The sequence below is a fragment of the Emys orbicularis genome, chromosome 7 (assembly GCF_028017835.1).
Source record: "Emys orbicularis isolate rEmyOrb1 chromosome 7, rEmyOrb1.hap1, whole genome shotgun sequence".
Lineage (NCBI taxonomy): Eukaryota > Metazoa > Chordata > Testudines > Emydidae > Emys > Emys orbicularis.
Genome location: NC_088689.1, coordinates 54,620,628 through 54,634,578, shown reverse-complemented (window position 1 = coordinate 54,634,578; position 13,951 = coordinate 54,620,628). Strand labels below are relative to the sequence as shown.

General features: G+C 41.7%; 1 protein-coding gene across 1 annotated transcript in view; it reads left to right on the top strand.

Annotated features, from left to right (window-relative positions):
* Positions 1-13,951, top strand: part of WAPL (WAPL cohesin release factor) — a 120,263-nt gene that overhangs the window by 47,720 nt on the left and 58,592 nt on the right. Inside the window, exon 3 of the mRNA XM_065407708.1 lies at positions 9,935-10,969. Coding sequence (XP_065263780.1) covers positions 9,935-10,969 — 1,035 coding nt within the window. The remainder of the gene's footprint in view (positions 1-9,934; positions 10,970-13,951) is intronic.

The window sequence follows — 13,951 nt, the reverse complement described above, 5'->3', positions numbered from 1 at the left end:
ATGAGAATAACAAAATGTACTCCTTGACTCCAGAGTGACTCCCTCGTCAGATTTCAAGTCCTTGTCCAAAAGCATGAAGGTACTACAGTTTCTGAACAAAACGGCTATACCTATTTTTTTAACATGGGCAAAGCCATGTATATGCTGCTAATCTCATCTTTCACGTCTGAATTATTTGCCAAAACTTTCAGAAATATTCAGAGTGGGGCATTCCCCCACCCTTGGAAATTTCAGCTTGAATGGCTAAAATTTGGCAAAGTTAGGAGCAACTGATACTCCTGAGGGAATTCTGCGCCACGAAATAAAAAAAAACAAAAAAAACAAAACAAAACAAAAAAAAAACAGAATTTTTAAAATGCTGTACACAGTATTTTAAAATTCTGCAAATTTTAGCATATTTTGTCAATAAATAAATGTGGAGGCTCCAGCGTGGCAGTGGGGAGCACCCTTCAGACCCTCCTCCAGACACGGACTTGGCAGAGAGGCTGCACCCAACTCTGACACAGTGCAAGGGCTAGATCTCCCCAAAAACACCCCGGGACCTTGCCCCTCCACGCCAGGCCAACCAAGATAGCAAGCAAGAGGTCAGAGTGTCACGCGCACGCCCAGCCCTGGCCCCTTATCCAGGAGTCGAGCAGGCAGGCTCAGCTTGGCAGGATCCAAGTGTGGAGAGGCTTAGGGTGCGGGGATACAGGTACGGAGTCAGAGGGTTTTGTGGGAGGTAATCTGGGTGCAGGCAGCTTGGTGGGGGTTATGGGTGCATGGGGAATCTGGATGCGCAGGGGCTTATTGAGGGGGTTCTTACTGCAGGGGGATCCAGGTGAAGGTGGTTGGGGCTCAGCAGGGGAAGTCTGGATGTCTGGGGCTCATTGGAAGGCTCTGGGTGCTGGGTGAATGGCACGTGGTAGAGTGGGAGTAGACGGGGCTCATCAGGGTGGTTCACCTCTCTGCCGTCCGCCATAGGTGTGCTACACTGCTGGGGAGCATTTGAACGCTTTTCCGGCTTCCCTTTGCTTCCTTGTCAGAAGTCATTTTTCTGCGGGGAAGCAAAGTAATCTGCAGGGAACATGAATGCTGCATGTGCACAATGGTGCAGAGTTCCCCCCATGAGTAAACTGAAAACAAGGTCTTCTAATGGGAAGTGTTGAGGAACCTTAATTACAGGTGGCACAATATAGCTGGCAGTGCCTATCCCATAAGTTAAAATGCAATAATACAGAACTGTCTGAATATAATTGCAGTGGCTCTCTGCCTTTTCAGTAGTGTGGGGAAAAATTGTCTTTGCAGCAGTTTGGATGGTATCAAGGCCAGGCTCTGGTGGACCAATGTGAGGAGCCACTTGCAAGAAAATCATTTTGAGGAATTCCTTTTTAATTAATATTAGGGTGGAGGAGGCTCCATCTTGAGAGCTGAGGCTCTGAAATCTGAGGCCTATCTGGAAAGTACAGTAGAACCTCAGAGTGACACACCTCAGGAATGGAGCTTGTACATAATTCCGAAATGTTCATAACTCTGAACAAAACGCAACTCCGTCTCCAGCAGTTCACACTCCAGGTCAGGTTCCAGGGATAGCTAGGCAGCTTTCTTGCAGGTGGCGGCTTTCCTGGCTGGGCAAGCTTGTGTCCCTCTCCCGGCAAGGGAACGAGGAGGTGGTAGGGGAAACAGTGCGGCCCTCTTCTGGTGGGGTTGGGGGTGAAAACAGCGCCCTCCCACCAGCCGGGGTGTGTCTGAAAACAGCACCCATGGCTTACAGGAAAGCAGTGCAGACCTCAGTGCTGCTCCGGCTGCCTTGGGCTGGCAGTGGGGGCTCACAGTTTTGCCTGTGAATCTCAGCAACTTCACTTCTTAGCTGTAAGTGGGTGCCCTATGCGTGGGGGTGGGGCCAGGCAGCCCAGATGTGTCTACCTTTAAGATTCAATACAGGCACAGAATAGTATTTTCCCTTTTTTGTCTCCACTGCTGCCTGATTGGTTATTTCCAGTTTCACGTGGTGTCTTATTGACTGGTCACTCCATAACTCTGGTGTTAGTATCTTTGAGGTTCTACTGTAGAAGGAAAATATATTATGTCTACTGTAGAAAGCACTGCTTCTCTAGAGGAAGAGGAAATTTCACTGTAGTCCAGTGGTACCAGAACAAGTGGCAAGGAAGTCTAGCATTTCTCTTCACGTTCAAGAAAATCTAAGTGATTACAGTGAACTGTAAAAGTTCTGCTAAAAACTAAAAAACCTTGTACGTAAAATCCCAGAAGAGGGAGAAGTTACTGTGTTTAACTGTAATGAACGTACTAAAATTTGAGACAGTAGCTGGTTAGTGGTATTTTATCAAGCAGTGCTTGTGTAGCACATGACTTCCAGATTATTTCTGGTACAATTCGAAGTGTTAGGGATGATTGTTTAAAGCCCTGTTTTGTTCTTGGTTATCTCTGAGGTTTTACTCCTTGTAGTTAGGGGATGTAAATAGTGATTAAAAAAAGTAACCGTATAACTGATTAAAATTTTATCGGTTACGCCGTTAAATGTTTAATATAGATAATATATTTTTATATTAATATTATATGAATAGTTTAATAGAGACAATGGATTTCAGGAAGGCGGAATTTGGTAAGCTCAGAGAGCTGATAGGTAAGGTCCCATGGGAATCAAAACTGGGGGGGAAAACAACTGAGGAGAGTTGGCAGTTTTTCAAAGGGACACTATTAAGGGCCCAAAAGCAAGCTATTCCGCTGAGTAGGAAAGATAGGAAATGTGGCAAAAGACCTCCTTGGCTTAACCACAAGATCTTGCATGATGTAAAAAATAAAAAGGAGTCATATTAAAAAATGGAAACTAGGACAGATTACAAAGGATGAATATAGGCAAACAACACAGGAATGCAGGGGCAAGATTAGAAAGGCAAAGGCACAAAATGAGCTCAAACTGGCTACGGGAATAAAGGGAAACCAGAAGACTTTTTATCAATACATTAGAAGCAAGAGGAAGACTAAGGACAGTATAGGCCTACTGCTCAGTCAGGAGGGTAAATACAGTAACAGGAAACTTGGAAATGGCAGAGATGCTTAATGACTTCTTTGTTTCGGTCTTCACCGAGAAGTCTGAAGGAATTACTTTAACATAGTGAATGCTAATGTGAAGGGGGTAGGTTTAGCAGTTAAAATAAAAAAAGAACAAGTTAAAAATCACTTAGAAAAGTTAGATGCCTGCAAGTCACCAGGGCCTGATGAAATGCATCCTAGAATACTCAAGGATCTAATAGAGGAGGTATCTGAGCCTCTAGCTATTATCTTTGGAAAATCATGGGAGACGGGAGAGATTCCAGAAGACTGGAAAAGGGCAAATATAGTGCCCATCTATAAAAAGGGAAATAAAAACGACCCAGGAAACTACAGACCAGTTAGTTTAACTTCTGTGCCAGGGAAGATAATGGAGCAAGTAATTAAGGAAATCATCTGCAAACACTTGGAAGGTGGTAAGGTGATAGGGAACAGCCAGCATGGATTTGTAAAGAACAAATCGTGTCAAACCAATATGATAGCTTTCTGTGATAGGATAACGAGTCTTGTGGATAAGGGAGAAGTGGCGGATGTGGTATACCTAGACTTTAGTAAGGCATTTGATACGGTCTCACATGATATTCTTATCGACAAACTAGGCAAATACAATTTAGATGGGGCTACTATAAGGTGGGTGCATAACTGGCTGGATAACCGTACTCAGAGTAGTTATTAATGGTTCCCAATCCTGCTGGAAAGGCATAACAAGTGGGGTTCCGCAGGGGTCTGTTTTGGGACCGGCTCTGTTCAATATCTTCATCAACGACTTAGATATTGGCATAGAAAGTACGCTTATTAAGTTGGCAGATGATACCAAACTGGGAGGGATTGCAACTGCTTTGGAGGACAGGGTCATAATTCAAAATGATCTGGACAAATTGGAGAAATGGTCTGAGGTAAACAGGATGAAGTTTAACAAAGACAAATGCAAAGTGCTCCACTTAGGAAGGAACAATCAGTTTCACACATACAGAATGGGAAGAGACTGTCTAGGAAGGAGTACGGCAGAAAGGGATCTAGGGGTTATAGTGGACCACAAGCTAAATATGAGTCAACAGTGTGATGCTGTTGCAAAAAAAGCAAACGTGATTCTGGGATGCATTAACAGGTGTGTTGTGAGCAAGACACAAGAAGTCATTCTTCCGCTCTACTCTGCGCTGGTTAAGCCTCAACTGGAGTATTGTGTCCAGTTCTGGGCACCGCATTTCAAGAAAGATGTGGAGAAATTGGAGAGGGTCCAGAGAAGAGAAACAAGAATGATTAAAGGTCTTGAGAACATGACCTATGAAGGAAGGCTGAAAGAATTGGGTTTGTTTAGTTTGGAAAAGAGAAGACTGAGAGGGGACATAATAGCAGTTTTCAGGTATCTAAAAGGGTGTCAAAAGGAGGAGGGAGAAAACTTGTTCACCTTAGCCTCTAAGGATAGAACAAGAAGCAATGGGCTTAAACTGCAGCAAGGGAGGTTTAGGTTGGACATTAAGAAAAAGTTCCTAACTGTCAGGGTGGTTAAATGTTGGAATAAACTGCCTAGGGAGGTTGTGGAATCTCCATCTCTGAAGATATTTAAGAGTAGGTTAGATAAATGTCTATCCGGGATGGTCTAGACAGTATTTGGTCCTGACACGGGGGCAGGGGACTGGACTGGATGACCTCTCGAGGTCCCTTCCAGTCCTAGAATCTATGAATCTATGAAATAGGGGTGCTTATTGGTTAATCGATTAACCGGTTAAACTTTTACATCCCTACTTGTAGTAGGACAACTAAAGTCAGCCACAAAGCTCACACTAAGAGTCCCTAGTTTTGTATGGCTAGAGGAAAGAATGTGTTTGGTTGAGGACCACCATCTTTGAAATTTACATCTGAAGATTTTTCAGTACTTATTACAAATATGTAATCTAAGTAATGTACTAATTCCTACCTATTTTATAAGCTACCCCTTTGTCTGCTTGTCATAAATATTTTCTTTGTTTCTAATTTACAAAATGCAAACTTTTTAACTTTACACGACTATGTGGTCTAGACCAGCGGTTCTCAAACTTTAGCAACATGAGGACCCCCATTTTGATTTTAAAATTTTCAGGGACCCCCAAGCCCCTCTGCTCAGCCCCAGGCCCCACCCCCACTCCACCCCTTCCCCCAAGGCCCTGTCCCTACCACACCTCTTTCCGCTCACTGAATCCCCCCTTCCTCCGTCACTCACTCTCCCCCACCCTCACTTACTTTTACCAGGCTGGGGTAGGCGGTTGGGGTATAGGGTGAGGACTCGGAGGGAGTTTGGGTTCAGGAGGGGGTGTGGGCTCTGGGAGGGAATTTGGGTGCAGGAGGGGGTGCATGCTCTGGGAGGGAGTTTGGGTGTGGGCTCTGGGCTAGGGCAGGGGATTGGAGTGTGGGAGGGGCTGCAGGCTCCGGCTGGGATGTGCTTATCTTGGGTGGCTCCCGGAAGCCACTGGCACATCTCTCTGGCAGCGGCTCCTGAGCGGAAGGGTCGGGGGTCTCCAATTGCTGCCCCTTCCAGCAGGCACCACCCCCGCAGCTCCCATTGGCCGCAGAGTTGGCACTGGGGCGGGGACAGCGTGCAGAGACCCCCTGCCTCCCTTCCCCCCTAAGGAGCCGCAGGGATGTGCCGGTTGCTTCCGGGGGTGGAGCAGAGCAAGGGCAGGTAGAGAGCCTGCCTTAGCCCCACTGCACCGCTGGACTTTTTGTGGCTAAAAATCTCCCGGTTTGGCTTCAGTAGCCTCCGGAACATATAGGGAGGGGGAGGAGTTGATCAGCGGGGCCCATGGACCCCCTGAAGTACCTTCAGGGACCCCCAGGGATCCACAGACCCCAGTTCAAGAAATGCTGGTCTAGACCATCTAGGTAAGGACTAGGAGGTTTTCTCTCACTGATCGATTCTAATACTTAAAAGAAAAATGAATTTCTCAAGCAACTTACTTTAAAGTTGAAGTAAGGTTGAGCAGATTTAGTGCTTTTTTTCCTTGGAAAACCACCTTGAAAAATTCAGCTTTGGAAAACCTGTAAAACCAAAGTTAAGGTTTCACTTAAAACAACCCTTCCCTTCCCACAGAACAGCCAGAAACTTTGACACACTTATCTGTCAAGAGCATCAGAGTTCATTAATAACCTGAGAATTAAGAACAAATCTTTCTAGAAAATACCTTATTCTTAATCTTATACTGCAAATATCATTGAAACCATAGAGAAATGAAAAATTACTTTTTAGTTGACTATATTTTACAAAGGAGGTATGAAGGGCAAGAGAAGCTGAAGATGAGTGGTTGGAAGCAGTGTATGAAGATATAAGGTTGACCCTACCTTTACTACATCTGTGTTTGTCATTGGAAAGCCTGAAGTCCAAAGAAAGCTCCACGTACATCAAACTGTAGATTCCTTATAGCTTTAATTTGAGCAGATTTAATACACTGGTCTACAATTTTTGAGAAGTCGTCTGCTTCAGAGATAAAATGTGCTATTTATTATGTATTTTGATGTGCTGAATTCAAATATGACAATTAAAACAACTGATTGGCTACTGTTTCTAAGATATTTAAGTTTTTACATTTTATGTCTATGTATATGTATATCTATTTTGTGTAGATAGTAGAGTTTTAATCATAAATTGTAAACCTAGGTCTTTTCATGTGTTTATGGTTGCTTTATGGTTGCTTTACATGATATTTCACCTGTCCTGTTTATGTAACACTTTAAAAATCAGCAAAAGGGTTATATAAATAAAATTTATTATGAAACAAAAGGCAAAAAACGATTATGTACATAGTTTAGTCCTATTCAGTGTCTACTCAGCGCTTCTTGGCTTGTCTCTTGTATTCATTAAATGGAGCATCTCTTGTCACTGTCCAGCAATAGCCTGCAAGCATTGATGGGCTCCATTTGCCCTGATAGCGTTTCTCCATTGTTGCAATGTCCTGGTGAAATCGCTCGCCGTGCTCGTTGCTCACTGCTCCGCAGTTCGGTGGAAAAAAATCTAGATGAGAGTGCAAAAAATGTATCTTTAGTGACATGTTGCAACCAAGGCTTTTGTATGCCTTGAGGAGGTTTTCCACCAACAACCTGTAGTTGTCTGCCTTGTTGTTTCCGAGAAAATTTATTGCCACTAACTGGAAGGCTTTCCATGCCGTCTTTTCCTTGCCACGCAGTGCATGGTCAAATGCATCATCTCGAAGAAGTTCACGAATCTGAGGAGCAACAAAGACACCTTCCTTTATCTTAGCTTCACTTAACCTTGGAAATTTTCCACGGAGGTACTTGAAAGCTGCTTGTGTTTTGTCAATGGCCTTGACAAAGTTCTTCATCAGACCCAGCTTGATGTGTAAGGGTGGTAACAAAATCTTCCTTGATTCAACAAGTGGTGGATGCTGAACACTTTTCCTCCCAGGCTCCAATGACTGTCGGAGTGGCCAATCTTTCTTGATGTAGTGGGAATCTCTTGCACGACTATCCCATTTGCAGAGAAAACAGCAGTACTTTGTGTATCCAGTCTGCAGACCAAGCAAGAGAGCAACAACCTTCAAATCGCCACAAAGCTGCCACTGATGTTGGTCATAGTTTATGCACCTCAAAAGTTGTTTCATGTTGTCATAGGTTTCCTTCATATGGACTGCATGACCAACTGGAATTGATGGCAAAACATTGCCATTATGCAGTAAAAGAGCTTTAAGACTCGTCTTCGATGAATCAATGAACAGTCTCCACTCATCTGGATCGTGAACGATGTTGAGGGCTGCCATCACACCATCGATGATGTTGCAGGCTACAAGATCACCTTCCATGAAGAAGAATGGGACAAGATCCTTTTGACGGTCACGGAACATGGAAACCCTAACATCACCTGCCAGGAGATTCCACTGCTGTAGTCTGGAGCCCAACAGCTCTGCCTTACTCTTGGGTAGTTCCAAATCCCTGACAAGGTCATTCAGTTCACCTTGTGTTATGAGGTGTGGTTCAGAGGAGGAGGATGGGAGAAAATGTGGGTCCTGTGACATTGATGGTTCAGGACCAGAAGTTTCATCCTCTTCCTCGTCTGACTCAAGTGAGAATGATTCTGGTGTATCTGGAACCGGCAGCCCTTCTCCCTGGGGTACTGGGCGTATAAGCTGATAGAATGTTTGGATAATCCACAGTCCACTTTTTCTTCTTTGACACACCTTTCCCAACTGGAGGCACCATGCAGAAGTAACAATTGCTGGTATGAGCTGTTGGCTCTCTCCAAATCATTGGCACTGCAAAAGGCATAGATTTCCTTTTCCTGTTCAACCACTGGCGAAGATTTGTTGCACAAGTGTTGCAGCATATGTGTGGGGCCCACCTCTTGTCCTGATCTCCAATTTTGCAGCCAAAATAAAGGTGATAGGCTTTCTTAACTATAGTGGTTATACTGCGCTTTTGTGATGCAAAAGTCACTTCACCACAAACATAGCAGAAGTTATCTGCACTGTTCACACAAGTACGAGGCATCTCTGCTCACTTTGGCTAAACAGAAATGTGTCCCTTTGCAAAATCAAACACTGACAAATAAGAGAGCACGACACTGTATGATTTCTAGAGCTGATATACGGCAATTTGTTCAGCAGAGTGATGTAAGCTTCGTTATGATTGCATCATCCATGACTTCTAGGAATAACATGATGCAATTTGTATCATGTATGACGCAATACCAGCTTCAGATTGCATCATTCATTGTTTTGCCTAAAATCAAGTACTGTCCAAAGCCAGTCATAGATTTATTCATAGATCCAGTCAAAGATGTATTTTAGTCATTTCTAGTTTAAATTGAGATCCCTTCCCTTTATAACTCACTTATCCTCCGCCATTCCCAAGTCAAAGGTCGTATATACTGACCCAATCGCATATCTTGAAAACTAGAGCCAATCAACAATTGTAAGCATCATTTTCGTTCTCAGTGACCCAGAATTAGTAAAGTTTGACTACATTTATTTCAGAAGCATTTTGGCTGTAGAGCAGTGTATTTATCTTCATAAAATATTTCAGTGGTGTATGTATAGAAACATGTTCAGGTGCACAACTAAGTTGATTCTACAGTAGAACCTCAGGTACAAACATCTCTGGAATGGAGGCTGTTCATAACTCTGAACAAAACATGATGGTTGTTCTTTCAAAAGTTTACAATTGAACATTGACTTAATACAGCTTTGAAACTTTAATATGCAGAAGAAAAATGCTGCTTTCCCTTTATTTTATTTTTTTAGTAGTTTGTTTAATACAGTACTGAACTGTATTTGCCTTTTTTGTCTCTGGTGCTCCCTGATTGTGTACTTCTGGTTCCAAATGAGGTGTGTGGTTGACTCGTCAGTTTGTAATTCTGAGGTTCTACTGTAAATGAAATTCTGTTTCTAATGTTTTAATTTAGTTTAATTTAAAAAGAGATTGAGCATTCATCGTTAACTGTGTTTAACTTGATTTATTACTGATTTTCCTTCTTTTTTCCTTTAGGTTGTATAAATGGTTGAGTAGTTACAAAGAGGATTTTTAAACTTTCTGTTTAATTACAAGAGCCTTATGCAGAGAGCTAACCTTGAAGTTGGCAAAATTATTCTATTAGGAAACTACTCATTAGATCAGTGTCATGGGGAAAGTATTTTGCTGCACAAAAATGGAAAAGTTTGTATATATGTTTAAGTTCTGAAATATTTTCTAAATCTTAAGTTTGCTTTAGGTTCTTACAAATCAATAATTTTTGGATAATTTCATTGAGACTATTACTTTTTTTGTGTGCCAGTGAGCATTGAGAATTCCCTCTGTTACACTGAGATGAGTCACAGTTCGGCTTTGTGTCTTGAAGTTGATGGTTATAACATGGCTCTATTTGTATTCCTTATTTATTAATAATTTCTCTTTTTTGTAGATAAAATACAGAATTTTAGTGAAGATAATAAGAACAGTCACTTCATCTACAAGAATGCCGAAGACAGTAATGAAACCAATGCTGAAACCACAGACGTTTCTGGGTACAACATAGAAACCAAGGACTTACTTGACTCTTGGGACTCCCGTATTGGGAAAAGCTCAGACTCTCTATCAGATATATCTCAGACTAAGGGGCCATTAAGAACTCATTTGTATGAATGGGAGGATGAAGTTGAAGACTCCACAACTGGAGAGTATATGTTAGATTTTGATAGTGAACATTTCTCAGATATTAAGAACAAGGATGAAGAGTTTGATAAAGAAGATATGGAAAATCCAAAGGAAGCCATTAGTGAAGAACTTGTGCAAACTGTTCTTAGGCCAAGCAACTGTAGGACATATTGTAGATCCAACAAAACAAAACAGGGGGCAACAAATTTTGATAAGCTAATGGATGGCAGTAGTCAATCTTTATCCAAAGCAAATAATGAATCAAATAATGATGGTCTGAACCCAGCAAGAAAAGCTGTTTTGAGTAGTGGGACCAGTTTTAGAGGGACAGTTGGGCGTACTAGAGACTACACTGTTCTCCATCCATCTTGCTTGTCAGTTTGTAATGTTACCATACAGGATACAATGGAACGTATTGATGAATTCACTACAGCAGCTCCTACTGACTTGGGAGAGGCTGGACGTCTAAGAAAGAAAGCAGACATTGCTACTACCAAGACTACAACCAGGTTTCGACCTAGCAATACAAAATCCAAAAAGGACGTTAAACTGGAGTTTTTTGGGTTTGAAGACCATGATGAGGGTGGGGGAGATGAAGGAGGCTCTGGAAGCTCCAATTATAAAATTAAATACTTTGGGTTTGATGACTTGAGTGAAAGTGATGATGATGAAGATGACTGGCAGTTAGCAGAAAGGAAACCTAACAAAAAACGAAATAGAACAGCACCATCTTCCTCATTTCAGTCTAGTTCTGATGGCAATGAGAATTTTTCCCAGGACACCCAATTGAGCACTAATGCAGGTAAGCAATATTCTTCTGGATTTGATAAGATTTTAAGTTTAAATCTACTTAATTTTAAATTGTAACCTAATTATGATATCCTTAAAGTTCTTAGTCTCTTGAATTACAGTACTCACTAGTTCAAAAATGTAGGAGTTTAGCTTCTGCTTGTCTGTCATAGGTGCCTACTGCTCCATAGTTATCAAAAAAATGGTTTATCTTCCTTTTAATCTCATGCCAGAGGAAAAGATTCCTCTTTCTACTGAAAACAGGTTGCATCTCTTGGCATGTAAACCATAATGCAACAATGTCATCTTCCCACTGTTCTGTCTCCATGCTTGGAAAGCACAGGTCTTTCTACTGATGCCCTAATTCAGCTGCAAGTTATTGGGCTCAAGACAAAATGTTCTGGGTAAAATTCTGTGGCCTATGCTACACAGGAGGTCCATTTAAATGGTTACTACTGGACTTAAAAGTTGAACCTAGATTCATAAATTTTGAGCTCAGAACCAAAAAACTTGAATTTTCTTGCTGTTTCCTCCTACCAGACTCATGCTACATTGAGAAATAAGGGAGAGAGACTTGAGGGATTAGGAAGGGAAGGTCCTTAGCATCAACAGCTTGTTTTTTCCATTGTTTGAGCAATCTGATTAGATCCTCCTACTCGAGATCAAAGGGCTCCTGCTTCTGCTCCCAGTTTCTGTGCCTGAGCTGGCATCTCCCTTTTCCTCACATACAAAAAATAGTTTTATTGTTTGTGTTATTTGGAGAGCACTACCTGGTGTCAGTCATTTTTTGAAAACCGGGCTGTCTTTGTGATAGTCTATGGCCTCATCTGATGAACAAGTTTAAATTCATCAAGCTTAAAGCTTTTTGCTGATAGGCTGAAATATTCCAAAGACATGGACAATCAGACGCACCCTTACTGTTTAGACAGCCCTCTGAAAAGGAGGACTCATCCACAGAATATAATCAAGGGATGTTATTTCATCTCTCTTAGAAATAGACACTTTGACAGACTGAGAAGCACAGTTGAGACCGAACACGTTTCACAAAGCTTGGCATCCAGCAGACCCTAAGACATTATATACATTTTCCAGAACTCAGAGCAGTCAGGCTTTTCCTTCTTGAATCTTCCGGGCCATAATCTCCTAGAGATGTCAAACATTTTAGCAAGTGTGGGTGGGCGTGGAGTATCTTTCCCCTCCAACCCACAGCAGGAGACAACGTAAGATCCCAGAACCCTTGGAATTTCACAAGAATTTGGTTTAGTTTTTCCTTCAAGCACTAAATGTGAGCTGCACTGTCATCATCTCATAAAGATATTAACTCTAAAGTCTAGTGTTACTTTGTGAGCTTTATCACTCCCATTTCTGGTCGCTTTAATGGGGGAAGCAGATGGGAGTGAATCCCAATGGGGGGCATGGGAACTGAATATTGTTACAGGGAATGAAATGCAGAGGGAAAAATGTAAAGGAGATAAACAGGAAGGTGAAAGAGGAAGAAAGATAGGACCACTGGTGTTTCTGCCCTAACGGTGAACATACTTTGCCACTGATATAAAATTATAAGGTACTGGGAAAAAATGTCCTTTCCTGCATAAAGGTTCTATTCCACCCCATCTTGGTGCAAAACTCCCATTGGCATTAGTGGGAGTTTTAAATACTGCCCTCAGTTCACAGCAGTGTTGAATTTATACCTCAGTTTACAGCATATTTAAAAATGGAATCTGGCTTTCTACAGAACCCATGCAACACTTCTGCCATGCTCCAACTTGGTTCCTGAGCTGTCTAAACATATATCCCATTGTTTTTTGTAAGACTTCAAACAAAAATCTGTGCCAAATTACAGAACCCTAGAAAATATTCTTAGAATAACATTCTGGCTAAGCAGAAATGCACTATTCCTTTCATTTTATTCTAAATGTTGACAGATGGGAAGAAAAAAGCTTACATCCAGTCATACAAATTTAAAGGTTTCTAGAGTTACTCCACTGGAAATCTGATAAAAGACTATAAGCAGGCAATATTAGTCCACAAAGGATTCAGAGTGAATCAGAATGTTTCCCTGAATCAAGTCCCTTCCAGATGTTACTCTTGTTCACCTGTGTATGTGAAGAATTGGTCCACCTAAGGGCAAAAACACGAAAAGGGATAATAATCTTCCAGGCTCCAAATTCCTAGTCTTTTCCATAGCAACATTTTCCAAACACTGAGGCACTCCAGAGTTGCTGTAAGCCTGAAATCTTGTATCTACGCTTTGACTCCCAATTAAGAATTCCCTCGTGTCCAGTTCTTCAGTTGCAGCCCAAAATAGTCTGATTAAAATGCAGTCTAGCATCAGGATGGAGAAAAACTTTTTCACTCCAAATTGCAGTCCTACAAAATTGCAAAACAATGATACTACCCAACTAACTTCCCCTACAAGAAAGTAAACAAATTGTTTGCATTGTCTAGAGCCAAAACCCCACTACGTTTAAAACCAATAATATTTCAGTGGCCAAAGTACAATGTGATTCTGTCAAGGCTGTGCACAGAAAATGCTGAATACCAGGACAGACTGGCTACACAGGTTGAAAATCAAAGGGAATGGTCTCTCAACCAAGAAGAATTTTAATTAATCACAAGGATAGGCAGGCCTTAATCAAGGAGCATTTCAGATTCTGAGATTAAGAGTAAAATGAAACTCTGTGTGCTGTGGAAAACGATGGAAATAATGCCTATTCTATTCATTTTCTTCTATCTTTCCAAAGGTCCTACAAAAGAAAAAATTTTAGGTTTTGGAAATTCTAATACTGCTATAGCAGTATTTTTAGTTTTTATTTTTCCATATTCTGTAAGCGTGCCCCTTTATAGATCCTTTTTTCTCTTCCCTATATTCCAGTTTCCCAATTTTCTTATGAAATTTTTGTCAATTGCAGTGGTCCTGCAGACCACCAAAAAAAGTAAAAGAAACACACTTTCACGGGATTTAGGAAGACACATTTTTCCCTGGGACAGTTCT